The sequence below is a fragment of the Sipha flava genome, unplaced genomic scaffold, assembly GCF_003268045.1.
Source record: "Sipha flava isolate LNK unplaced genomic scaffold, YSA_version1 330_pilon_pilon, whole genome shotgun sequence".
NCBI lineage: Eukaryota > Metazoa > Arthropoda > Insecta > Hemiptera > Aphididae > Sipha > Sipha flava.
Window position 1 is genome coordinate 507,403 of NW_020273020.1, and position 27,511 is coordinate 534,913.

At 30.1% G+C, this 27,511-nt stretch overlaps 1 protein-coding gene across 1 annotated transcript; it reads left to right on the forward strand.

Annotated features, from left to right (window-relative positions):
* Positions 1 to 27,039, forward strand: LOC112687085 (trimethylguanosine synthase-like). Its single transcript, XM_025559626.1, has 4 exons — positions 1 to 267; positions 1,094 to 1,181; positions 1,280 to 1,584; positions 26,877 to 27,039. Exons 1-4 carry the CDS (start codon positions 1 to 3, stop codon positions 26,907 to 26,909), a joined length of 693 nt encoding a protein of 230 aa, XP_025415411.1. The 3' UTR covers positions 26,910 to 27,039.
* Positions 27,040 to 27,511: the final 472 nt, after the last annotated feature.

A 27,511-nucleotide genomic window follows, 5' to 3' on the forward strand; every position in this document is an offset into this window, starting at 1 on the left:
ATGTCACGTCCGGTGATGAGACCGTTTACGTGGACGGCTGACGTGGCCACGTGTCATGTTGCGTTAGGCGTCGACGTCGAGTACGTGAACGGTCTCGCACAGACGTGTAACGCGGTGGTGCAAAATAGGATGCGGACGATGGCCGACGAAATGGCGCAAATGGTCCCCGCAGACAAAGCCGTGAGAGAGCCTGCAGCCCTGACACCGACGGCCGATAGTACCTCTTGCCCCAGTACGGAACCTAACTCGTCAAAAGCTGATAGCCAGGTGAGAACGATTATAGTACCGGCCGATTTAGGGCAGGTTTCTAGTAATGATTTCATCCCGCGATAAATGTGTGACGCGAAAAGAGAAAATAAAAATCATTGAGTATCTCGAAAAACTTATAGAATTACAGTAAAAATCTGTATGGAGGTGGTCATCTTATCGATGTATACGCGCGTCTTTCTTTGAGTAGTAGCTTATCATATCAATGAACAACAATATGTGTTCCATATTTCCGGAATTTTTTGTTTGAAATTATAAGTGTCAAACTCTATTCATCCCTTTCGTCAAGCCCGGTCGATTGCAGTTTCCTTTTTACGACCAACCCGATAGAAGAAACCACTAACACCACCACCAGGGGCGGATAGGCCCATAGGGAAAAAGGGACTTTCCCTGTGGGCCCTCGCCCTATATTATGTCGGTGGCCCTCTCGATACCATTAATTTTTTCATGGAAATTTATTTTTTTTTTTTTTTATAGTTCAATTAGTTAAATTAAATTAGGATGAGTAAATATAATACATTTTTTAAAAGAAAATTTTTTTTTCATATTGGTGGCCTCATTAAAATATTTCCCTGTAACAAAAAAACTACCTATCCACCTCTGACCATCACCATCCCCGACCCTCTTTAATTGAGTTATCTTATTTAGTATTTATAAGAATAATTATCGAAGTATAAAGAAGCGAACATTATAAAAAAAAAATAAAAAAATAAAACATTTAAAATCGTACTACCAACGCACGTATAAATAAATCAATCGAAAGCATATGCACAATCGTTCATTCACGTCCATAGATATTAAACCGATTGAATTGTTATTTTCTCAGGAATCGACGTTAAACCACATCTATAAATATTGGAAACTGCGGTTTTCACTATTTTCAAGGTTTGACGAGGGAATTATACTCGACGAGGGTAAGTTATAATATAACCTACACGAATTCGTTTTCTAACGATGTGAATCTTTTTCCACACGATTACGCAGCCAGTATGTACTCCGTATTTTTTTTTAGTTATTGCCATCGACTTGGATCCAAAGAAAATAGCTTTGGCCAAGAAAAACGCAAAGGTTTACGAAGTGGCCCACCGGATAGATTTTCGGGTGGGAAATTCTTTCTTGGTGGCCGCTAACCTCAAGGTGGATGCTGTTGTTACCTCACCGCCGTGGGGTGGTCCCGGGTACGAAAAGCAGGCAAAGTTTGATGCCAGAGACCTTTGTGGACGTGAAACTGGTGGCATGGCAGCTATTATTCGGATGGCACGTGCGGTTGCGTCCAAGGTGGTTCTGCACGTACCGAAGAATATAGATAAAGTCCAAGTACGCGTTACGCGATATCATAACATAATAATAATAATACATAAATGTATAACAACGTGAGACGTCTACAATATTTAATATCGACCCCCGGGACAGCAAAAATGTCATATATTGGTTAAAAATCAATATTAGTTTTACGGGATTTTAAAATACCTACTGTAAGTGATAAGAATGATATAGAAACCCAGGGCCCCCACATACAATTACGGGCCCCTATACTAAATGGTTGTCCGGGCTCTTTATAAAACTTCCAAAAATACAATTTACTACATATATATGACAATTTTAGGAATAATATTTGTTTTTTTATTATACCAGTTCGAATTCAAGATTCATAAGCATTTCAACATTGATAATGTCTATTTTATTTTTTTATTACAATATTATTTAAATTAAAAAAAACAAAAGAAGTATATTTTAATTTATATTTAATTATTTTTTTTTTAAGTTAAAATTTTATTTTGTGGGCTTTGAGCACTACGAACTCGGTAATGATATCGTCAAAATTGATTGTCGAAGCCAATTCATTCTCCATAGATAAAGGAGCAAGTGAGTTTAATCGTTCTCGATTAGTTCATGATAAAATAAATTTTATATAAATATTTTTAATAATTTTATATTAATTATTTTATCATGGATTAGTTGTGGCTCTTTGCCACGTCTTCAGTGAATTTCCCAAGTTATTATAAGATCTTTCTGCTTCTGCTACAGTCACTGGAATAGTACAAAATATTCCGAGACTAATACACACGTTTACAAAAATTGTTTGTTCATTTTTCGCGTAAATGGAATTTAATAGTTCGAGTAGTGACATTACATTGCTTTTTTGAAATGTTGAAGAATATATAGTTTTCAGATGTAGCATTTTTTGCCACATATTTTCAGATGAATCAGATTTGTATTTTTGTACAAGTGATTTTGTTTTCAATTCCAATTCTTCATTAGGTAATTCGAGATAATAATAATTTAATATTACTTATAAGCGATAAGGAAGACGTAAACAGCAACCAAGATAATTTCTAGGAAATCATTGATTAATCTGCATTTTGAACTATCGAAATAACTAAATATATATATATAATGTTATTTCACAATATTATTTAATGTAAAATAAGTATTTCTACTAAAATTTCAAAAATTACAAATAAATTTCAACTGGCCCCTTTACTCAGGGTCCATCAGCCCCCCCCCTGTGAGGGCCCTGTAGAAATCTGTCGCCTTACATAAAAATAAATTTAATTTATTAATACATTTTATTTTCGTTTGACTTTTCCGTGCACTGCAGTGTTTGCCAATGGCAATGGACGAGGGGTTCAGTCGAATACAATACGAAAGTGTATCGATCGACAAAAAACCTAACTGTCTGAACCTCTATCTTACGTATTACAATACTATTACCATTTCTGCTATAAGTATTTTATCATCCACGGATGACGTTGAAATTCTATGTCTCCATGTTATTAAAAGTACCTAAGACGTATTCAAAGCGTGTTCATTTCGACTTTCATTTTAGATTCCCATAGTAAAGTTCCAGGCTTTTTTCGTACTAAATTATTTCAATTGTTTTATAAGTAATAGCGACTATTTTACGTTGACAATGTGTTATTGTTTTTAGAACGATACTCACGTACGAGGAATACCAGTTTCAAACTTCGAAATTGGTGCAACTGGATAATCTATGTGACTAAAGAACTTTCAGTGTATATACCAGGGGTGGCCAAATCACGGCTCGCGAGCCGCATGCGGCTCTCGTCACAGTTGTATGCGGTTCGCGGTCTTATTTACAAAAACCAAAATATTTAAATTTTTTTTGTATACATTTATAAAAAAATGTTTTTATTGTATTTATTTAAGGCTTTAGTATTATAGTGGATAGAATATAGATTAAATCAAAAAAAAAAAAAAATTAATTAATATGAATAATAAATTAAAAAATTAAACATTAAGCTAATTTTGTTTGCGTGGTATTCATCGAACATAGCTTATTTTTCCTCGAATCAGAACCAATAGGAAATTCTCGACTAAATGTGCTGTGATTGGTTTCGTAATGCCGTTTTAAATTACTAACCTTAAACTGTGATAATGTAACTTGACATATGACACAAAATGGTTTATCGTTTTTCTGTATGAAAAAGTATAGTTCTTCCCATTCTAATTTAAATTCCCGTTTTTCTTCTTCATATTTACGTTTAACCGCTTTATTAGAAATTGACATTGTAACTAACTTTCGCAATAAGTATCGGTAAAATATTACAAATATAATTATTAAATATTACAAATATTTTACAAAAAAAAATTGAGGTGTTTACAATAGGACTATTCAACACAGACTACAGACTATATTAAAAACGATATAATTTCATATTTCGTAATTTGATATGTTTATCGGCTGTTTGCTATCTTTATTACTTTTGTGGTATAAAAGTACACATTAGATAATTTGGCTCTTGATATAATTTTATTAATACATGTGGCTCGCGTACATAGTCATGTTGGCCACCCCTGGTATATACTCATAAATCGGTAACACGTATGCTAATTTTGTTTTCTCTTTCCTAGCGTTAAATAAACAACAAGTCGAGCATCTGCGTACAGAGAACAAATTCATGTACAAGACGTATTTAAATAAGGTTGCCCAATTTTTAGAAACCTGATATAAATTAGATTATTGAATATGTAAGGCACAACGTAAGCTAAATGAATGAGGAACAACATATTTTGTTATTATTATTAATCAAAAATAATTTTTTTCTAGATCATTTTCGTCCTACCAAATTTTGGACACAAAATATTCACTTAAATATGCATGTTTATGAATAATACACAACTTTATTTTTTGTTACTAATTGAAATTTTTTTCTTATTTTTTTTTTTTTTTTTTGAGTAATAAACTATTTTCGTATAATTAATGTGTTTGTATTAATAATTTCCATTTATTTTACTGCTTTACCTCAGATCATTTGATGGTGTATGCTTTTTGTGAGTAAAACGGAGAAAAACTGTAAAAAACTTAAAATTTCAACCCTCATCACTATAAGGCGGATTTATATGCATTAATAACCAACCAAATATGCGCTAAATAATCTTTAACATACACAAGTATATGTAGTATATGTATTAAAATATACATTACAGAAAAAAATATGCAATCAAAATTAAGAAAAATAAAAAATTAATTTTTGAACATTTAATTAAAATAATAAATAAAAAATTTACATTTAAAATTATGTAACCGTACATAATTGTATGTACATTTTAATTAATTTTAATTAAGTGTCTGTATCGATGACAGCAATAATGATCTTTTAATATATGCTGTATATTGTCCACTACGATTTAAAGAAGATGAAAAAGAGCTTACTGAATATTTAGGTACCAGATTCATGCGAGAAGATGCGAGAAAAGTATGGCATAGTACACGTCACCCGACAGATAAAATCGAATGGAACCGTGTATGCATGATAAAATTTCATGGTAAAATCAAAGAAATGAAAAATGAAACGTTAAAATCATACTTATGTGGTCTCTCTGCAAAATATAAATCGATTATTCGTTATGGAAAGTCACAAGACACATAAAGAGACCTCATGCTTAGATATCACCCATCCGAAAGGAAGATGTTATCTGGGCTCACAGCGAACAAGGAAAAAACCAAAGTATTCGTTAGACTCCTAAAACGTGTATTCCTACCAAACGCCATATATTCTGAGCTTAATAACATACAATGCCAACTGCTCAATGTATCACGTGATAAAATTAATAATTTTCCCGAGACCGATGGAGCCCCTATTATTCGTTAATATTGTGATAAATATTATGCGTTATTAAAAATAATTGCATGGCATTTTACAAAAGTGATTTTCTATAAAAAAAAAAATTATAGAAAAATAATAATAAACACTTTAATGATATGTATTTTAGAAGAAACTTAGGTATTTTTTAGAAAGTGGTTTCAACTAAAATGTTTCCTGTTATTGTTAATTTATAAATCCATCACTGTTCTTAATTAACATTATGTTTCTTCTTAATGACTAAAAATTTTTTCTACTCTAATTTTAACTTTCGTAAATCGTAATTTATAATACGATTTTAATACCTATAAATATTATGATAAGAATTTAACAAATATTTTTAAACATTGCTATGATTAACATCAAATATTGAATTGATCATCAAACTTAAATATTATTTGTCAACTGGTAAATTGTTTTTAAATTAGAATATCCATAAGATTTGATATATATTTACTGAAAAATAAGAATTCCTTCAATTATAAATCAGATTATAATTATTATCAATAAGGCCCCGTCACTTAAATTCCGTAAAAACAAAATAATAATCAATCGATAACTTTATTGGGTTAACTAAATTGTTGTACATGTTCTCTTAAATCGTTATCAATGGAATAAGCTGATGTTTTGTGAAGGGTTTAAACAGACTAAAGACAATAGAAGGAAGTTTTCACCTATGAAAGGTCATTAATTAGAAAACACAGCTAAGCAAAACTTGACTTCTAGGTATAACTTAATTCAAAGTGTTGTCACTGAAATAATTTAACGTTTCATGATTATGACTATCAAATATATATATATAACTGTTAATGTAGATAACATCTATAATTAATAGTACGATTAAGCACTCGTAATTAATATTACAGTGAAACTAGGAGAGATGAAAATTTACTAGATAATAGTAATTTTAATTCAGTTTTAATGCCCTAAATCTATTATTTTTATGATATCAAAATTTCGGTGTTTTTTTTAATAACATACATAATTTGTTTACAAACAAAAATGATTTACTCTCACGATGATATAAGTTCCGTTCTACGTAAACAAAGCATAAAATATTTCTGACATTCATAAAAAAAACTTATTATAATAAGACATTATTACGAGTACATTAAATCTTTTTAAAGTTTATTCATTGATAAAACGATAATTACCAAATAACTATGCATTCTCTAATTCCAGTTAATAGTTTCCTATTTAATTTGCTAGTCTAAAATAAGAAATTCAAATTTTGTACTTTTTTATTACTATCTATTATTTTACTTTTTTTTTTTTTAATAAAACTTACAGTATTCTTAAACTAATGAAGCCCATACAATGAAAACACTGAAATAAAATAAAATACTTTTCTGAACTAAGTCTAATTAAGTACGGGAGAGTGTCGAATATATTTAATCAATATTGTTGAATCTTCACCCAATATGTACATTTACTACTTGTTCTTTTTTATTTTATAAATATTAATTATTCAAATAAAATTTATATATTTGCCAATGGGTAGAACACAAGAATATTGACGGTTTTTTATAATAGTCCCTATTTCCAAGAATTTATTTTTCAACTAAAATATATTTAATCAATTCAATGTTATTTTTATTCCTGCTTTTTAAAATAAACGATTTTACTTTAGAATTTAAATTTTTAACGTAGAAATAATCGTTTTTTTTTTTTTCATTACATGGTTTTTAATTTTTTTCTGAAATTACTTCATATATATTATATACGTTTAAAAATATACTATACATTTTAATTATAACATCGAAAATCTGCAAAATATCTAACAAAAAATTAATTGAGATATTATATATTTTATGTCTAAATTTAATAATTGAATAGTTTACCGTAAAAAAATACAGTTTATTGTATAAATATATTTTTTTTTCTTATTTGTGCGATTTACGATTTACTTTGGGTTATGACAAGTAATAAGTAACAAGTCACGCAATCACGAAACATTCAATACGACTATATAAACGTTTATGAGTCATTTTTATTTTGTTCTTGCTACGTGTTTTATGACCAATTAAAATATAGTTATTTATGCGCGTAAGTTGATTTAGGAAAATATAATTAGTGACAATGGTAATAAGGGCACGTGATCGATATCATACGTTCACAAAAATATGTTTTAATTGTGTTTTTGGTCGGTTCATTTTTGAAATTTTTTTTTTTTTGATTTTAGTAAATACACATTACGTTTTTCTGAAAAGTTCATTGCACGTAAAACCACCAACCAAAAGTTAGTAATATAGCAGGCCGTCATTTATTACTTTATATGTGCATTATGCTGTGGTCCTCGGAGAATAGGAAGTCTTGAAAACTAGTCCTCTAAAACTGAGTTTTCCGTTCCCGGTCGCGTGTATAACAATTGTGGTCAACGTGCAGGTCGTGGTTTTCATCTTGTTCTACCGCTACCGACTCATAGAGAAACGTTGAAATATTAATGTTTTCTAATAGATTTTAAATAATATTATACTACTTGTATTTAAAATGAACACAGATATTTTCTGAGACAATATACGTAGAACTATTTTCAAAGCGTTTAGAAATTGTACAGTGCTTCCAGTTGTGATTAATACAATATGTGACATGTAAGATGATGATTATGATTTCCCGGATCCTGACACATCTGTATTGTTATCCAAGCGGTCAGCTATACTTACAAAAAAACAAGTTGTTTTTTTTATAATTTAACTTTTTTTTGTTAAAATCCCTATAAATGTGATCAGATTAATATGTAGCAACGTTCGGATAATTTCCAAATAACGAATTATTTTATTGAAACGATTTAATTAAATTAAATTAATTTTATTAATAGCACTTATAACGTACAATGATCGATATGATATACAATGAAAAAACTGACACAAATCTGTTATTAAACAAAACTTCACAATATCGGTAATGGAAGAATACTACAGCCAAGATAACAAAAAACCGTAAACGATCAATAACAATATAAGCAGATCATTATTTTTAAAATGATATTCCGGTTTACTTATCTGCGATTTTAGTTTGTGCCGTACTTTCAATACGCCCCTTGAGTTATATCAAAGGGCTGAGATAAACCGAAAGGCGAACGAAACCAACGAGTCGAACGGTGAGCATTATGAATTCAAATCTAAAACCGCCATCAAACTGACGAAAAACGAAAAACTGATCATTGAGTTTACGTGCCATGCCGATGGACACGTGAACTTCGGACCGTTGTAAGTGGAACGGGTTAAGAATAATGAGTGAAAACGCTGGCGCACCACTTGAGCGTTATATCGACGACTGCGTGACGAATGTGATGGAAAAAAAGCGCGTTGGGAAAATCTACGAGGACAGTAAAGTTCGTACCGCGAAGAGATTATGTCTTGCGTTTGTGCCGACATTATTTTCCTTCGTTTAAATCTAATAACATGAACCTCCGCGTACGATGTACTTACCTACTTGACGTTAACCTTGTTCATCTTCAAACTATTGCAACATTAAAAATTAGGTGCATTTAACTATGAAATAAAAAAAAGCTAAGCTACCGAAGCCGATATATATAAATACATTTCTCTTTATGGTTACCCGTGAATTCTTAATGATACGAGTAATTGGATCCACATTTTCTAACAACTATTTAATAATACATTTTACTAGGAACTAGCTTAAATGCAAGAAAATGTACAGTAAAACGTAATCTATAAAATGTAACGCTTAAACGTTAACATAAAATGCTAACGAAACTATTTGTTGAAAAGACTTCTTAGTATACCTTAGTATACCTCATTCTTGTTATTTTAGTGACATTAAATCATTCGAGCATACCTAAATGACTAAAATATTCCAAGTATAAATGATATCTAGATACGCCACTGATAAAACTCTATAGCGTCAATTTGTAACACTTCAGAATACAATTTCTACGAAAAAATACATAAAAGACTCTCACAATGACGCACGCCATGGAAACATTACGTCTTATACTATAATATACATATATATGTATTCGTGTACTGTGCAAGAAGGGAATTGATAAAAACAGACGAGATAGGTAAGTATTATTTATACTAATTCTCGATCCAATTTAATCATACTTTAAATAAAAAAATATTTCAATGTTTATCCCATATCGCGTACGTTTAAAATTTTTCGGTTAGGAAAATATCAACGCGTCATCGAATTATATATTTTGTTATTTATTTATTGACAATATGAAACTAACCCGATTCAAATACAATATCAAGTAATTAATATCATATAATCAGATTCAAAAATTCATGAATATTGAGTATTGTTAAAAATAAAAATTAAACCGTTTATAAAATAAAAATGAGAAATTAATCAAGAATAAATAAGTAATTATATTAGTTATAAATAAAGATTTTAATTAAATATAATGGAAATAAAATCGTAATTAAAATAGAAAGTTATTCATTGGCCAACTTCATCATTCAAAAGGTAAGATAATTTAACATATAATTGGTAGAACAAAAAAGGATGAAGAATATACTGAGCGGGAACTAAGAACAGCGATACGAAAGTTGAAAGTCAGCAGCAAGTCAAGAGCCCAAAGACTTCCATCAATTAATTTATCCAGAAAAATCAGATGCATTTGATCTCTTCTATCAGAAGATAAATTGAGTATCTGGAGCACACGCAAATAGCCATACAGTGGACACTTGATCTGCAGGGCATAGACTGAATATTTTAATAACTTACGCTACACTCAATCAATTTTGTTATACTGGTCACTGGGAGTCTATAATAATATACCATATTTCAAGTGAAAATGCACAAATGAACAATAAAGAATCTTAAATGAACTGGAAAGTTTGAATTCAGACAAGGTTCTTTTAATAAGCTCGAGTATTTTCAACGTAATGCAAAAAATTATTAACTACTTACTATTGCTAATAAATGATAAATATTTTAATTATGCTGCTGTAAAAACCACTAAAATTCAAATTTTAGAAAACCGTTATCTCTGATAACTAATGAAAAGGCGGTTCGAATAAAAAGATACTTGAGGATTTTTGAGATATTATGTTTATTTCGCCTATTAGGTTTTCAGTTTAGGAGAAGTCAACGGTGAAAGTTTCGCTTAAATTGAATCTGTACTTATGAAGATAACCCCGAACAATGAGAAACAACATACCTTTATATACGAGGACATATATATACAAGTATGCGTATATACTTATAAGATTATTATAACGAACTTTGCTCAAAATATTAATTTTTTTAGTATATAGTTGTTTTTTAAAACGTTTACAAATTATAAACAAATAATATGACGGAGAACGGAAGACATAATACCACAGTCTTATAGAAACTATTAAATCCATACAAAAACTGAAAATTAAATAAATGTTACTACATTTAAGTTCAAACTTTAAATAGAACCTTTGGAAATAAAAATAAAATTATATTCTTCGATGTTTTTCTACTAGTATTAATTATTCTTAGAATAACTTTACAGTTCATATCTTATAAGATCGAAAATTAGATATGTGAGGTACCTACATAATTATTGTTGTTAACTTTTCGAGATTCTTAGTATAAGATTTTTCTTTAAGTGCGTGTTAGTCCAGTCAAATTAGACCAAAAAAATAATCGAATTAAGAATAAATTAGTGAAAAGCTGGAAATTGTTATAATTGCAGATGCATGTCCCCCGCCCCCCCTACCTCGGACTTTCTACATAAAATTTTTACAGTCGTTTGTGCTTCATTTGTGCTTGTTTGTGCTTTTATTCCCATCGTTTGTGCTTTGATGGTCAGTTTTTTCGAATATTTTAATTTTTTAGCGAGTTATGTTTTCTTAAATGTTATATTTTACATACTCATAACACGCTTAAAAATTAAAATATCGGAAAAAACCGACCAACAAAACACAGATAAAGTTGTTCCCTTAATGTTTGATTATAAGTCAGTTAATAATCTAATATTATTATATAATATTAAAGCTTTCTTCTCTACATTTGAATCACTGAACGAAAATTTGCTATGTTGTACGTATGTCAGACGAAGACAAAACATATGAGTGTGACGTCCTATTAAGGTATCTTAAAATAATTTTTAATAATAATAATATTTTTTCCATTTTAAAAATTGTTTTTTATTTATTTTTATGCCTAATAATTTAAGAATCTCTAAACTAGTAGCTGTCTTAACACATATTATTCCTAATTAAACGATAAATGTGTATATAGGTTGTCATAACGATATGTATATGTACTATGTATAAAGATATATATAATAAATTGCTGCAGTTTGTATAATGTATCTTTTCGGTTTTGTCACAGATTGTATAATCATAATTTTTTTTTTACCGCAGCTTACATATCGACTTTTAAAAAAAGATTTATTTTGCCGCAGTTTACCATCTTCCATTTGTATTGAATATATTAATAATTCGCATGGAACTTCAGTTTTGGAATTTATCGTAATGAACTTAGGTCGTTGGTCGTCGTACAATTCCTAGTTTCCACTATTTCTTTTGCAATAGGCACGGTAATGTCCTATATCATTTATTTGTCGTTTACCTCATGCGCGTGAGAACATATACCTCTTAGATGGTATTGGACATTATTCACTTTCACGATTTGAGGCACATTTTCTAAACTTATTACAACTTGTTGGGCCACTTCAGAATCGATATTTTGGTCGGTTGCATTCTCTGAAATTACATTTAATAATATTTTTGTAAATAACTGTATGATATGAAAATGTTTCGGTGACAGTAAAATACCTTCCCAATTGAGTAATTCAATAAATAAATGTATTGTTGAAATTATTGGTTCAATTGTTTTTATGCCTTTGCAATTTACTCCTTTTCGATTTGTATTTTGACACTTGGAAGTTTCAACCATTAACCTTGCTTTAATATCTTCTTCCAATAAATTTAAATTCCCATTCATTATAAGTATGGTTATGTACGACGAAAACAAAGGATTTTTCTTCGTACCTGTGGGAATCGAGCATTTAATATTATCTGTTACTGTCGGTAATTGTATTAACAATTCTTTAATAACATTTCCCACCGTTGTTTCACATGAAGCCAATTTCGCACCATAATCTAAATAATCTATATTTGGTTGTAAATACTTCATCTGTTAACAAAAATATAAGTTTATTTAGTTGATGTATATCACAGATTATTATATCATAATATATCATAGAATCATAGAATCATAGAATATCATAGAATCTATTATGTGATTTTCGAAGTCACAATAGAATTGATATTGAAAGATTATTATATTAAAAATTATAACTTGTTTGGTATCACAATGAACACATATTATAATCTCATTTATTTACATTAACTGTATAAAATGTACACGTTATAAAACCAAAATTCTCATACGTTATTCTTCTAATTATAGAAATCGATAGAATCATAGTATAATACTCGTCTCACAACAATTTTTAAAAATCGTTTTAAGTTAAATTTTTTGCAAAAATCAACAAAAAATTGTATAAATTATTTTTTGGAAAATATAACAACAATATTATCAATTGTTCAGATCGGATTCTCTTTATATAAAGTAGGTAATTTATTTATAATTAGTACCATTTTTTTTGTTATGCATATATTATAGTTATACCAGTATTTCTGGTCGGGTCGAGTAAACTTTGGCAGAAATTCCATTTTTGACTATTCCAGTAATGAACTGCAAGAAAACGTTTTCTTTACCACCAATCGCAGTGTTATAGTTAATGCTATCGCAATATGCTACCATTAATATTAATGTAACAGAGTCGAATACACACGTGTTACACAGTATAACTTGTCCAAAATTCTTAACCATATAACTTTTCAATTTTCCAGAAGGAGAACGTAAAGAACCATTTTTTAAAATTGTTAAAGTCTTATTTTTTTTTCATATTTTGTGATCTTCTTTGATGTATGTTTAAGCTCGGGTCAGACCGAATTCTCACACTATTGGTTGACTTATTCCAACTTTCGGTCGAAATCATTTTTCTTGCCATAATTTCTACATCATGAGAACATGAAACATCTGTTTCACTTTTTTCTGGTATAGTAACTGAACATAAATATCTGTATTATCACAGAGAGTAATTTTTTTTAGAATTATCAGTTGAAAATTTACCTTCTACACATTTTGTCTGGATATTTTGTATTCCACTGGATTCCACAATGGAATTATCAGACGGATGATTTGGTGTATCGCCCTTATCGAAATATCTATCATCATTAAATACTGGCGTAATACTTTCATTTCTTTGTACATGGACAATCTTCACATTATCTTCATGATTTTTTAAATTTTCGTTCTTATTAAATACTAACTTTTCCGAATCCTGGAAAACATAGACTGTACTTTATGTGTCTTTTTTTTAACACGAGTGACGGTCGTAACGGGTACGAAAATATTAGAGGCTAACCGCTTCGGGACGCGTTATACTTCTGACCAAAATTACGTAGAATTACGAAGAAAACGATTAGTGATATCTAAGAAATTATAAGAAATCAATGATTTATGTACATACGTTATCGAGGTGAACGTCCGTCGTAGTGATTTCGATTTTGGACGAGGCAACGACGACGACGGCGACTTCTGGTTCTTCTACCTCGTCCTTGTCGGTTGTCACCGAAGACCGCGGCGTCCTGGAGTTGTCGTCTACCGTTGCGGACGGTACGAGATGTACCGCTTCGTCGACGGAAAGCGTCGCGGCGCCCGAATCATCATCGTCCACGTCGGTAGCTACACCCCAAGGGACCACGGTATTGACAATCATGGCCACTGTGTCGATTACAACCTCGTCGGTAGAAATCGCGGCGGCCGAATTGTCGTCCACTTCGATTTCGGTGCATTGCGCGACCACGGTGTCGACAATCACGGCCAACATGTCGGTTGAAAACTCGTCGACAAGTACTGCGATGGCCGAATCCGTATCGTCCACGTCGGTAGCTACACCCCAAGAGACCACGGTGTCGACGACCATGGCCACCGTGCCGACTACAACCTCGTCGGTGAGAATCGTGACGGCCGATTTTTCATCGTCAACGTCTGTACCAGAATCCCACGCGACCGCGGTACCGACGATCGTGGTCGGTTCCGTGTTGGTAGAAGCGTCGACGAAACGAACGACGGCCGAGAGCAGCCAGTCCTCTCCGCGTTCCGCCGCCCGAATCGCGCAACCCTCGTGGTACCATTGGCATTCTGTTACAAGGACACGGAAATTCACAAGTTACAACTGTGCGCAGGGATGCGCAGGGGAGCTGCAGGCTAACATGCGCGAGACCAACGCGCGTTCGAACGTACCAAAGCACCGCACCATGCGCGAGTACACGCGTCTGCGCTTGCACGTGGCGCACTTTGCGAACCACCTGCCCGTTGCCGGTTCGATCTTCAGCTCGTTGCTTCCGACGAATTTCCCGCGGAAACCTTGTCGACGGCAGTCCACCGTCGGCTTCTCTCCACTCTCAGTATCCTTTCAATGAAGTACTCGAATACAAATGTGTCCATTTCTGTTCGCGTTCGGACGAAATCTATGAAAATATCAACAGAAGCGTAAAAGCGTAAACGTTCAACGTCAATGCGGTATGTCAAATGAGACAAACGAAAAGCTTTCGGCGCTGTTAATATTCGATGTTTACTCATTGCTACCGTTGTCTCGCATGACAAGTGTTTTCGAGCCAGATCATTTTAATAACGAAGCGCGCGGGACGCGCGGCGACAGCGAAACATTGCAAACCTCGAAACGTTGAACGGCTGTTGAACGCAACTCGGTGTTACGTGTGGTCGGTTTACCGTGCTTTACGTGTTGTCCGCCGGTTATCGATTGATTACCATTGTTTTCGTTAGTTGTTTTGAAACATATTTTCGGTATACGCTTCAAGCTCGTTATGACCTCTACGGACATCGGAAAAGCCCGAAACGTTGTGCATAATGAATCATTGAAAAATTATATTTTTGTCGTTTCATTGAATTTCAAATTAATCACGCGTACAATTGTAACATTTGAAACAAAAAATGTGTCTCCATAATTGATAGTCTGCAAATTTTCGATTCAGCGATAGAAAAATTAAAACTCGTAGTTTAGTAAATAGGAGGTACCTATTATAAAAAAGAAAATCTTACCATTATAGAACAAAATTCAGGCTTTATTGATTTTAATTAATTGAAAGACACCCTACAAACATTTTGGAGTTATCGCCTTCAGATATTATGCGCTTAAATATGTTCCAATCGTATCGGTTGATTTGGAACGATTATTTTAGTCGTTTTAAAAACATTTTGAGGCCTATTAAGCGATATTTAACATTCAACAATTTTAAAAATAATTTAATTATTTAATGGCGGACATAATATGATATATATTTTTTTTTTTATTATATTTAATATATTTTTTCGACAATTTTATTGTACTAGTACAGAAATTGAAATTTTTTTACCACATACAGATATTTCCATGTTTTTAACATATATTTTATAAATTATTTCCATATTTATGTACCTACATACTTTTGTATTTGTACTACATTTAAATTCGTTCCTTAGTTATCAGTAATAAACAGTAGATAAGTTCGTAGTACACACAATTTTTTCGTTGGTTTTTTTTGTTGTATTTGAATGTATCCTGACACTCAAAACTTCTAAACAAAAACTATTTAAAATAATCATAAAATTGCCATACAATAAAAATATTACAAAGGTAATATTTAGGTAAAATATTACCCTATTTAAATTTGAATTTGACTAGTCCCGTATTATAAATAATAAATATAAACATATGATTTTTGTATTATCAATAGTAATTATTATATTCATTATTCATTATGATGATTCCAGTATACTAGAAAATTGGAAAAGGTTAGGATATCAAGCTGGGGGAAAAAAAAGAACATACATCGATAAAGACCCATCAATTTTACATTCTAATAATACTAGCCATACCAAAAATAAAGTAGTGGGACTTCTTAAAAACAGAAATTTTTTGAATCTCAAAAGTATTAAAATCAATAACAAAGAGTATTGTGTCACAAATACATGTACTTTCGACAGTATTTTTCAATTGATATGTAGTTCCTATGTTAATAGTGATGTTTATGCTGATTTCGTCAATTTAAATTCAACAAATCTATTTTTTTGAATTAATATCAAATGCAATAAGAGATGGAATTAATTCACAAATTTATAAAAAACGAGCAAATATTTTATTAAATTTTATATCTAAATCAATTGATGAAATGTCAGATGAATTAATCATATTAAATGCTGCGTGTACTGCCAAATTCCTAATACAAAAAATATTTGAAACATACCCAACATATAAAGAAGGAAATGAATGTCCACAATGTGGCAATCAAATAGTTAAAAATTCAACTACTTTTACTGCAAATCTACCGGCAGGAAATATTTATTTCATGTTGGATGTCATCGAAAATGTATTTGGAACAGAACGAAAATGTAAATAATGTAATTCAGTATTCAAAACAAATTTTACATTTGGAAAACATTTTTTCATTGAACCTGTTTTCCAAAGTCTTGAGTTGGGGAAAAAAAATTAGACTTTGAATTAATTGTCATTTTGAGTGACATTCCAACAACAATAAATGTGCTACATAAAAAATTCACACTCAGAGGTATTATTAATTTCATAATACCAAAATCCAAAAAACATTAATGCAATTGGGCATTATGTAACATACAATTGGAGGGAAACTAATAATACATGGGAACGGTGTGATGACCAACTACATTTCATACGAAACGTAAGAGCATCCACAAAGGTTAACTGTTAATTCATACTGTACACTAAATAAAAAAGTATTAGGTTACTAATGTTAGCATATTTGTATAATTTGAATAAGTCAAAAAGCATTTTAAATAATGTACTTCAAATAATTAATTTATGTTGCAATTTAAAATTTTATTCAAAAACTTAAAAACTGTAATATGTCATTTATTTTTTAGTTAAAATGTTCATACGTTTTAATTTTTACGTAAATACCTATTATAATATCTGTTTTTTTTTTTTTTAATGTTTGTAATTAATGTTAAAATGTTCTTATACCTATATCAAATTTGTTATTATTAATAAAATATTTTTTGTAATTTTAATTTAAAACTTTTTTAAAATGTATACCTAAGAAAATTTGTCATATGAAAAATATTTTATTATATAAATATATATATAAAAATATATGCTGTGTAAAAAGGTAATAATATAATAATAATTGTTTGAATGTTATTTAATTTAAAAAAGGTGATTGGCATTTATAAATTGGAAAATAGATATCCTTCAATAATGAACGTATTGTTTTGATTTTCTCAAATATAAACAAAGAGAAAAGATCTTATTATTTTGTATGCAAACTCATTTTTAAAAAAATTATGTGGGTCATTACTTAAAATATGAAAAAAAACCCAAGCAAATCAGAATTTTCTGCCAAAATTTGATCACAAATCTGCACAAACTTGGAATAAATGAACAGATCGATAATAAATAAAAAATTGGTTACTTACATATACTAAGTTAACTTTATAAAATGTGTTGATAAAACAATATACACTAAAAGTGTGTTTAAATATACTTTTAATTTATTAAGCATGTCCTTAGGCCCCTCCCTCCTTCAATGTTTAACATCTCAGAAACGGGTTAAGCACAAACGACGGGAATAAAAGCACAAACAAGCACAAACGAAACACAAACGACTGTAAAAATTTGAAGTCGAAAGTCCGTGGTGGGGGGGGGGGGGGACTGGGGATATGCAGCTTATAATTGCTTAAGTATAAGTTTAATATTAGAGAAATATATTTCTCCACCTCTGAAGCAGGCGTTAACCCTTCATGATTCAGACCTCTGGTCTAGGTATTAGTTTGCCGAACTCTATTTCTAAGCCATAGTTCGTGACTCACTTATCAAAATTTTAATACAAAGCAGTGGTGCGTGGAGTGATGATAAAATTAATTTAGGCTAGGTCGCAGTGATTCTCAGTTTCAAGACAATATCCCACGTAAACCTAACCCAACGTTCCCTTCGGTTAGCGGTGAAGATATTATGAGGAACATGGAAATGTTTTAAGGTTGTAGTTGGGCAATGAGCAAGTTTTTAGTGATGGAAATGTTCATTCACGAGTATTTATATTAAAACCTAATGGCCTTATTCCAAGTATAACAGTTTTAACAATATCACTTGTTTCATATTTATTATTTAACATACCGTTTTTTATTTTTATTTTCAAGAAAAGGAGGTGTGTTGAAAAAAAAATTTTCTCAGGTAGTAGCTTTAAAAAGGTTGAATAACACTACACTTACACCTTTTCCATTTGACGGTAACAATAAACTATAATATTTATCGAACCTTAAATATCATTTATTACATAATATTGTAATGTAAAATGTTACATATTATGTAGGTTACTACAAGTGATGATTTTTACGTCTCCGATATACACGATCGCACAGTTTCGTAAGAGATTCTTCGCTATCCCCTAGTATGTGAGGATGCACATCGGAGTGTAGGTACTCCTAAGTCTGCAAACGGGCAGGACGCCAGTTATTTATTTTATTTTTTTTCAATTATGTGTCACTCGATCCGTCGGATTCGGGGTGGAAAGAGAAAATTTTTTGTGCGTCCTGCATTACTTACAGTACAATACGTATACGGCCGACGATTCTTCGCACTGCACGAGACCTAGATATGGAATCCGTGGAGCACACCGTTGGAATGCATTTATTTTACAGGATCGTTGGCCGCACGGCAAACTCCTTTCAATTTAATTCTGTAGGCACACGCAAAGTTAATTAAACTCATCGGACGAAAATGTTTTTTTTAACGTTCTCTACAATCTGACCTAGGATACTCATGATTCTAAGACTGTAACCTGCGTACGTATCTCAAATATAATATTATCTGCATGTATACTTAAGTTTACTGCTTATAATTTTAATTCTCCAGGAATTTCAACCCGATTTACATTTTTTTGTTAATCAAGAAAAATATTAAAATCATATAGTCAAAAAAAATAATGAGTTAAACAATCACCATTTTCAAAAAATAAACTCTTTAAAAAAATCATATTATAATTTTATAAAAATAATTAAATTATAAATTATTTTTTAATGTTCTCACTCTAATATTTATGATAATTTAATAAGATTAAAACCAAACAATTTATTCAAAAACAAATTTTGATTAAAAATTTCATAAATAAAGTTAATTGAGATTTGTTTATTTTTTATGCTCGATAAAAACGAATTCTGTAAGAAGACGATGCCACGTGGGCGTGTACATTTAAGATGTAATGTATTTTTTTAAATAAAAATCGAAAATAACATACCTTAATATTAATCAGCACGTTGGGTGTATAGTACATAAGAAGTCATTACTTTTTCGGGAGAGTTAATATAGTGTGTTCAATGATAAGGGTAATATTTCGAACGCATGACCTTGTATGCAATTCTGATTTTTTTGTAAAATTACATTTATTTTCGATAAATTTTTATTTTTAAAAAAAAAAATCCACGCACACACAACAAAATAATTTTTTTTAAATGGCACCCCCCCATTTTTTTAGTTCAAATTTGAATTATGTGAATATTTTCAAGAAATTTTGACCTTTAATGTTTTGCTCTAAGTATCTTCAAAATTTACTGATTGAGAATGAGTTAAATTTTCGATTTATAACATTTGTATTTATCGTATTTTTCAATAGTCTACTTAGAGTTTAACAAATTTATAAGTGATTTCATATGAATTTTTCTTAAAAATTAAGTGTACTATCAAAATTACAAGTAATTTGCATTACTTCTACAGAAATTTTAAATCACCTGCGCATAACGCATTAATTGTTCGCGAATATTTAGAGAGAACTTTTAATCATAGATGGATAGACACTCGTGGGCCAGTTTAATGGCCGCCAAGATCACCAGATTTGACATCTTTGAATTTTTTTTTATGCAGACATTTGAAGACGGTTATCTATACTTACCCATCAAATGATCTTCCAGATTTGAAAAATAAAATAATTATTGCGTGTGGATAGTAAACCGAAGAACAAATACTTTCTGCGACACACAGAGAAGTATTGCGACGGTGTGAAGCATGCAAATAATCGTAATAACTTCGAGCAATTTTTAAGATGAATTGTAAAATTTAATCAAAACTCACCTGTATATAATTTAATTGTTCAATAAAATCCTAATTTTGTTTTAAAACTGAATTAAAATAATAGAATATGTGTTAGTTTTAATTAACCAAAATTATACAATTTACAAGAAATTTGAATTAAAATTTCTGTAGAAATAATGCAAATTACTTGTACTTATGATAGTACACTTAATTTTTAAGAAAAATTCATACGAAATCACTTATAAATTTGTAAAACTCTAAGTAGACTATTGAAAAATACGATAAATACAAATGTAATAAATTGAAAATTGAACTCGTTCCCAATCAGTCGATTTTTAAGATAGAGAAAAACTTTAAAGGTCAAAATTGCTTGAAAAAATTCACATAATTCAAATTTGAACTAAAAAAATGGGGGGCGCCATTTAAAAAAAAATTATTTTGTTGTGCATGCGTGGATTTTTTTTTTTTTTAAATTAAAATTTATCGAAAATAAATGTCAGTTTGTATAGCTCCGTTACGCTGGCACCCGTATATTAAAAATTGGACTCGAAATTTGCGTCAACGATTGTTATATCATTTGTACAGGTTTGTAACTACAAAATTTTAATTTGTGCAACCTCCCAAATTCTACAAAATCCATTACAAAAATGTTAATGATATAACAATCGTTGACGCAAATTTCGGGTCAAATTTTTAATATGCGGGTGCCAGCGTAACGGAGCTAGTTTATGTCCTTTATGCATTACAGAAAATCCGAATTGCATACAAGATTAATATACATACAAGAATAATATATTTGTGTTACCTTTATCGTTGAACACACTGTATTAACTACTTGCAAAAGAACTAAAGTTTAAAAATAATAACCAAGAGGAATAGGTAATGTGTGTATTTATTTTTCTTCTAGACGTATTAGTTAGAAATATGTAATAAGAAGCACTCCAAATCCATGTATTATAAATAGATGCAATTGTAAAAGTAACGTGAACGCAGAAAAAATGGTGATTTCTAAATAAGAATTACTTATAAATAACACATAGCATGAATTTTCCGACGTTTATGTATTAAAATATTAAAAATGTATTAAAGAAAAACACGGCAAAGATCATTGAAAATTCCACGTTTGACTTGAAAACGGTTTATTTTGTAAAAATAACGAAACTTGGAAAAAATAATTCTGGTTGTATAGAGAAACAGCAATGTTGGCAAAAAAAAAACCTAATTTAAGTAGGTATGTCTGATTTATAAAAACATTGTTGTCGTACGAAAAAGTGTATAAGATCCGATCCAGTCGCCCGGATTGATAATTTTGTCAGATTATTTTTAGAGATTATACAAATTTACGGAGTAAGAAGGATATTGAACATAATTCCGGTTAATCACATTTATAATTTCGTTGATCCTGAAACATTCAAAAAAGTCAAGGAGTGGTTCTCAGTGCGGCAATGAAAACAGTTGCCGAATGACTTTACGGAATATATACACTTGTATCGTATTCCGTATAATATCCGTTGTGATTATATTATATTATACAGTGTACAATATACATTATTCAATATTTAGGGTTTTATTTTTATTATGTATTTATTATTACTTTTCCTTTTTCCAGCTAAGGTTTATTTTGCACTTATTCTCTTTATACTTGAGTGTTAATCTATTGCCAAGAATGAAATTATTTATGTAACTTTTGCTAATAGTGACCTAAACCCTATACGATGGACAAAAAGATTTATCGAAATTAATAATGTTGTTACTTTTTTCATGTGTTATACGAGAACATACATTAAAAATAATAATTAGGTATCTAACGAGTTAAATTACATTTGTACAATTTTTAAATAAAACAATATTAAATAAGAATTATATATTTGTATGGAAATATGACCATAATTCATCATTGGATTCATTTTTTATTTATGTTTTTATTATTTATTTTCTAATAAAATTGAACATGAATAATTTAAAAAACTTGTTAAATTTTACGTTAACATGGATGTTTAAACTGTTTTTCCTGAATTCAGAATATGGCAGTCATAATTAAAAGTAAATGATTTCCTACGGTAGCAGTAGATATTACGTTTATGTAGTTCTTTAATTTTTCTAATTACCTAATTCAAATTTTTACCCTTAGTCAATCTCTAACTAATAATTATAAATTTTCTTAAATGAAAAGGCTTTAAATCTGCATGAGGAACACAATGACTAAAGTAAATACTAAATTTATTATAACTATTATAATTTTTCAATGTTTAAGATTATTTTTTTATAACTGTCTTAAAGATCAGTCATGGAAAAATTTCTGTTGATCTCAAAAATACAGAAAAATGTATATGTAGCTTTAAATATGTGAATATTAGTATAAATAATTTTTATTGGTTAAAAAGAAAGAGTAACAATAATTACAAGAATTTAGAATGTATATCTAATATAGTACCTATTGTAATTTTCAAATTTTTTTATATCCCTTTTCATGAAAATATTCTGAGAACATGACATCATATGGAAAAATAATCAGCTCCACATGAATGGTTAAAGCTATTTAGATATAATTATATCTTTCATTCTTAAGAATGGTTAAAAAGTGTTTGAACGATTAGTGAGGATTTTTACGAATCTATTTTCGGTGCAGCAAACGTTAACGTTTCATGAAATATTTTACAATAATTTATATAAGTATTTTAAACTAAAATCGGTAATGACTGTTATCTAAATATAAGAATGACATGATTTAAATGAACGAGGAAAGATCTATTGGTAATAATTCACTATTTAGTCCGAATAATTTTATTATTTTGTGAAACCGGCAGTAGCAACTGCATCGCTAAGGTAAAAGTCTTCAACTAGTGTATTTTCTAATTGAATGCATTGAGGTAAAGACGGCTGTTGTAGCACTGTACGTTTTAGTTTCATTGTGAAATATATATGTTATAACATATATGTTTACAAGCGAATAAGTACATCAAGATTGGCTGTAGTGGATTAGCACTAAATACAATACAACTCAATCATACAAATTAATATACTGCATTTATAGAACACCGCAGTAACCACAGGTTATGATGTCACTGAATTCACACAACTAATTCGTTCGGTTGGTGGTTCAGATTGCTGTACATTTTGGTATTGGAATAGTCACTCGGCCCAGCGAATAGAAACAGTTTCTATACACTCGCCCGATAATTTTACTCATCTGATTACCGGGCTGAGTATATTGAGTATATTATCTTTGAGTTCATACGTGACATAATGCTCGGCCGATTTCACTCTCTGCTCGTCACACGAAAACAAGCCTGTATTATGATAAATTTGACGTATAACGATGCGGATTATGTACAGTTATACAAATGCACTACTTCATCTGTTTAATTGAAAAATCACACTTTCTTTGAACTTTTATATTTTTATGGAATTTTGTTGTAATTATATTTTTTTTAGTGTAACGATATTTTAAATACGTTTATTGGTTTCATATAGGGAAAGTTAACTGACATTTATTATGTTTTTTATTTTAAAATTACAATTTTAATTTTAGTGTTTTTTTTTTTTTTAGAAAAATTGTGTTTCGATACATTTATTAAACATTTCTTTTTGAGGATCCAGGAAGTTAATACGGCACGTTACATTGCCATGGTATAATTTTCTTGTCTATTAAAGAAGTCTTAAAGAAACTTACTAATCCATCTGAAACCACACAAGTCATGTATAGCATAATGTGGTATGTTTAATATGATAAAAATTGTATAATATAATGATATACAAATGATTCTATAAAAATACTATATGTTTTAAACAGATCCATACAGTTTATTTTTTCGATATTATTATTAGGTATTTTTTCTTACCATTTTTATTTTATCTTAATAATTGTTAAAAAAAATTAAAATAATTGTTGTCAACACTAATATATTTAATGCTCAAAGCTTATTTAGAAAAAAAAAAGTTCAAGGTTAAATACGGAAATGCTATTAATCTCCTCTACTATATCAAAGCAGGAGTCCCACGAGGCAAAGACTTTTCATCTGGCTTATGTAACATTTTTACCGCTGATATCCCAAGACTAATAACATACTATTAGCTTTATTTATTGATGACACAACTATTTTATCAACCGACAAAGACATTAATACGCCAGCACAACATCTTCAAGAACATCTAAATCTTATTGATATCTGGTGCAAGAGCTGTAAGATTAAAATAAACAAAAGTAACCCTTTACAAATCACTTTTTGGCTTCATTTTGGAAATACCCGACCATTAAACCAAGAAATCAAAATATACCTGTCCTTAATAAAACCAAATACTTTTGGTTAAAATTTAATCTTAAAGTTTTAATGATATTATTCAATAATACCGTCTGGTCAAATGTCATACAAATTTGAAAGCTTGCCAAACCTTCACACATTCATTCCACTCAATACTTTAAAAAACAAAAAACAAACACTATTACTTTTGAACTAAAACTACATAAATATTTGAAAATTTAAATTATCATCGATTTCGGTAAATTGTTATAACTGATTTAATGCAAAACTCAGATAAATTAAAAATCTACTTATTCGAAACATGGTAACGTATATAGGTACCCGATAACCTTCCTCGCAAACTTAAACGGAATTGGGATCGACATTTACTATTGTAAGTCATTATAAATCGTAGTTGTTACCACTGAGTGATTCCTTTACACTACTTTTTATGTAAAGTTTATATGTATGTAAAATATACATTGTATATACATACATATATTGATATCCTAATGACATAATGTGCATAGGAATGTGCATAGTGTTTTATATTTTTAATAAATAAAAATGATTATTATTAAACATAAATCATGTTTTTTTGTCTTCCATTCATAAGCCAACATTCGCCAACATTATGTTGTTTAATAATAGGCATTGATAATAATTGATTTAATTGATAAAATCATAGGGTCATGCCAAATTATTAAAAATATGTATTATGAATTAATTACCCAGACGTTCAAAAACCGGCTTGTCGAACGTCAACAGATATTCACCGATGATTGATGACAACCTGTGTAGTATTCGGTCTTTCGCTGCAGCAACGTATTTACTATATACATAGTATACGTTAAGCCTAGGAATTAGTCGCCTGAACAATATGCGAATTGATTTTTATTTCTTTTATTAAAAGTTCTGTTCCCGTTTACACCACTTTCAGGTGACGGCTTGAATCGAATTTTTTGAAACGTATATTGTTGCATACCGGTACAATACAAAAAGACCTGCGCCTGGCATCAGTCCGATACAGTTTTTCGTTTCGTTTGCTCAAAAAATGTTGAACGAGCATACGATATTTTTCCGCAAAAGCAGAAGCATGGATACGACTTTGAATAATATCATCTGCACGAAAACATAAGGTCTTACGGCGTAATGAATAAATATTAATATCATTGCATATAACATGTACAGAGTCCCCGCATATCTTACGCGTTAATATTCGCAATATAATCAGTGAGGAAAATATAATTTCATTTGCAGAAAGGCTTCCGCTTATTTGGGATACGTTTTAGAGACAGTTTTTGCTGTAATTATGTTTAATGTAAGTTGTACAGACGTGGTGTAAGAAAATAAAATCGGAAAGCGTCACGGGCGACCCTCGGAAGATTTGAAAACATGTTTATACAAGTTATTACAGTGGTTCTCAAACTTTTTTGTCCACGGAGCCCTTATGTTTTCAAAAAAATTTACGGCATCCCGAAAATCAGGAATTTATATTCAAGACAACAATAATTATTAATATTTCATATTGAGGAAAACACACAGTTCAAAATTTAATTTTTTTTTAAGTTCAGATTTTGTCATTAGCTGTGAAAATTATCATTTTACGTTTTACTGATAAATTTACTTAATTTAATTTTGTGAAAATATCAGCCATGTTTTGAAGTTATAGCAACCAAATTTTATCAAAAGTCTTAGTTGTAAATAAAATTGGTGTTACTAAAACGTATAACTCGTTGCGCAATTCAGGTAATCATACCAGTGTTTTTCCTCAATAACTAAGAAATATAATAATATTTAAATTCAATTAATTAATATATGCCCACGGAGCCCCTAGACTTTTCTCGCGGAGCCCTAGGATTCGGCGGAGTACAGTTTGAGAACCGCTGATGTATACAATCTTGACAGTATAGATTTAGTACGAAGAATAAACATTTATATTTGATCTTGGAAATGTAGATTTATTATGTAGAATTTGAAGTATATATTCTTAATTAAAAATACGTAATTTCATATTATTTATAAGAGGATTGAAAATGTTTAAGAATTATATTTGTTCGAATTTTATTTGAATTTAGATATGTGTTGCATGCAAATAGTTATAAATAAAGGAAAATTGTATATAGGAGTAATTATTATCATCACCGGCATCTATATCACCGATTAATCTTTGTCTAGTCGAGTCAGGCGATGAGCGGTGATCTATTGTGAAGTTCAGGGTACGACAGCTGTAATTTTTTCCCCTTTCCTGGATCCGTTTATGCATGTAGAAGCGCCGAATCCTACGCATAAGTCAGGCCGGGGATCTGAGGGGCCAATCTGTTGTTTGCAATATTCTGACATCGCGAGAAATATCACGAGGAATGCCGGACGAACTCTGTCGGATCGGTACGTATATGAACAGAACGGAATCTTTCAAATGTGAACTCCTAAATTAAAATACATAATAAATTATTTTACGTAACAGTACGGTATGTGCCTGACTAGTATGAATCATGCTTAATGCTTGTTATTTGAAAGCGCAAATTATTTTTCTATGCATAATAAAAGTGTAGGCTTGTAACCACTGGGATGCTTGAGACCGTTGTATTTTTATTTTGCTTTAGTATAATTTTAAAAGTTTGGCGCTACTGCGTATGAGCATGTATACTATACGGCACTCACAATCACAACCACCACCACCGTCGCCACAATTTTTTTTTTTAATTTTTTAAATTTTTTTTCTAACCTAACCTTTATGTTATTGACTTTCATTGTATTTATTATATTCATGGGTTCATGTTCAGTTTCCGCATTATGTATAATAAATATGA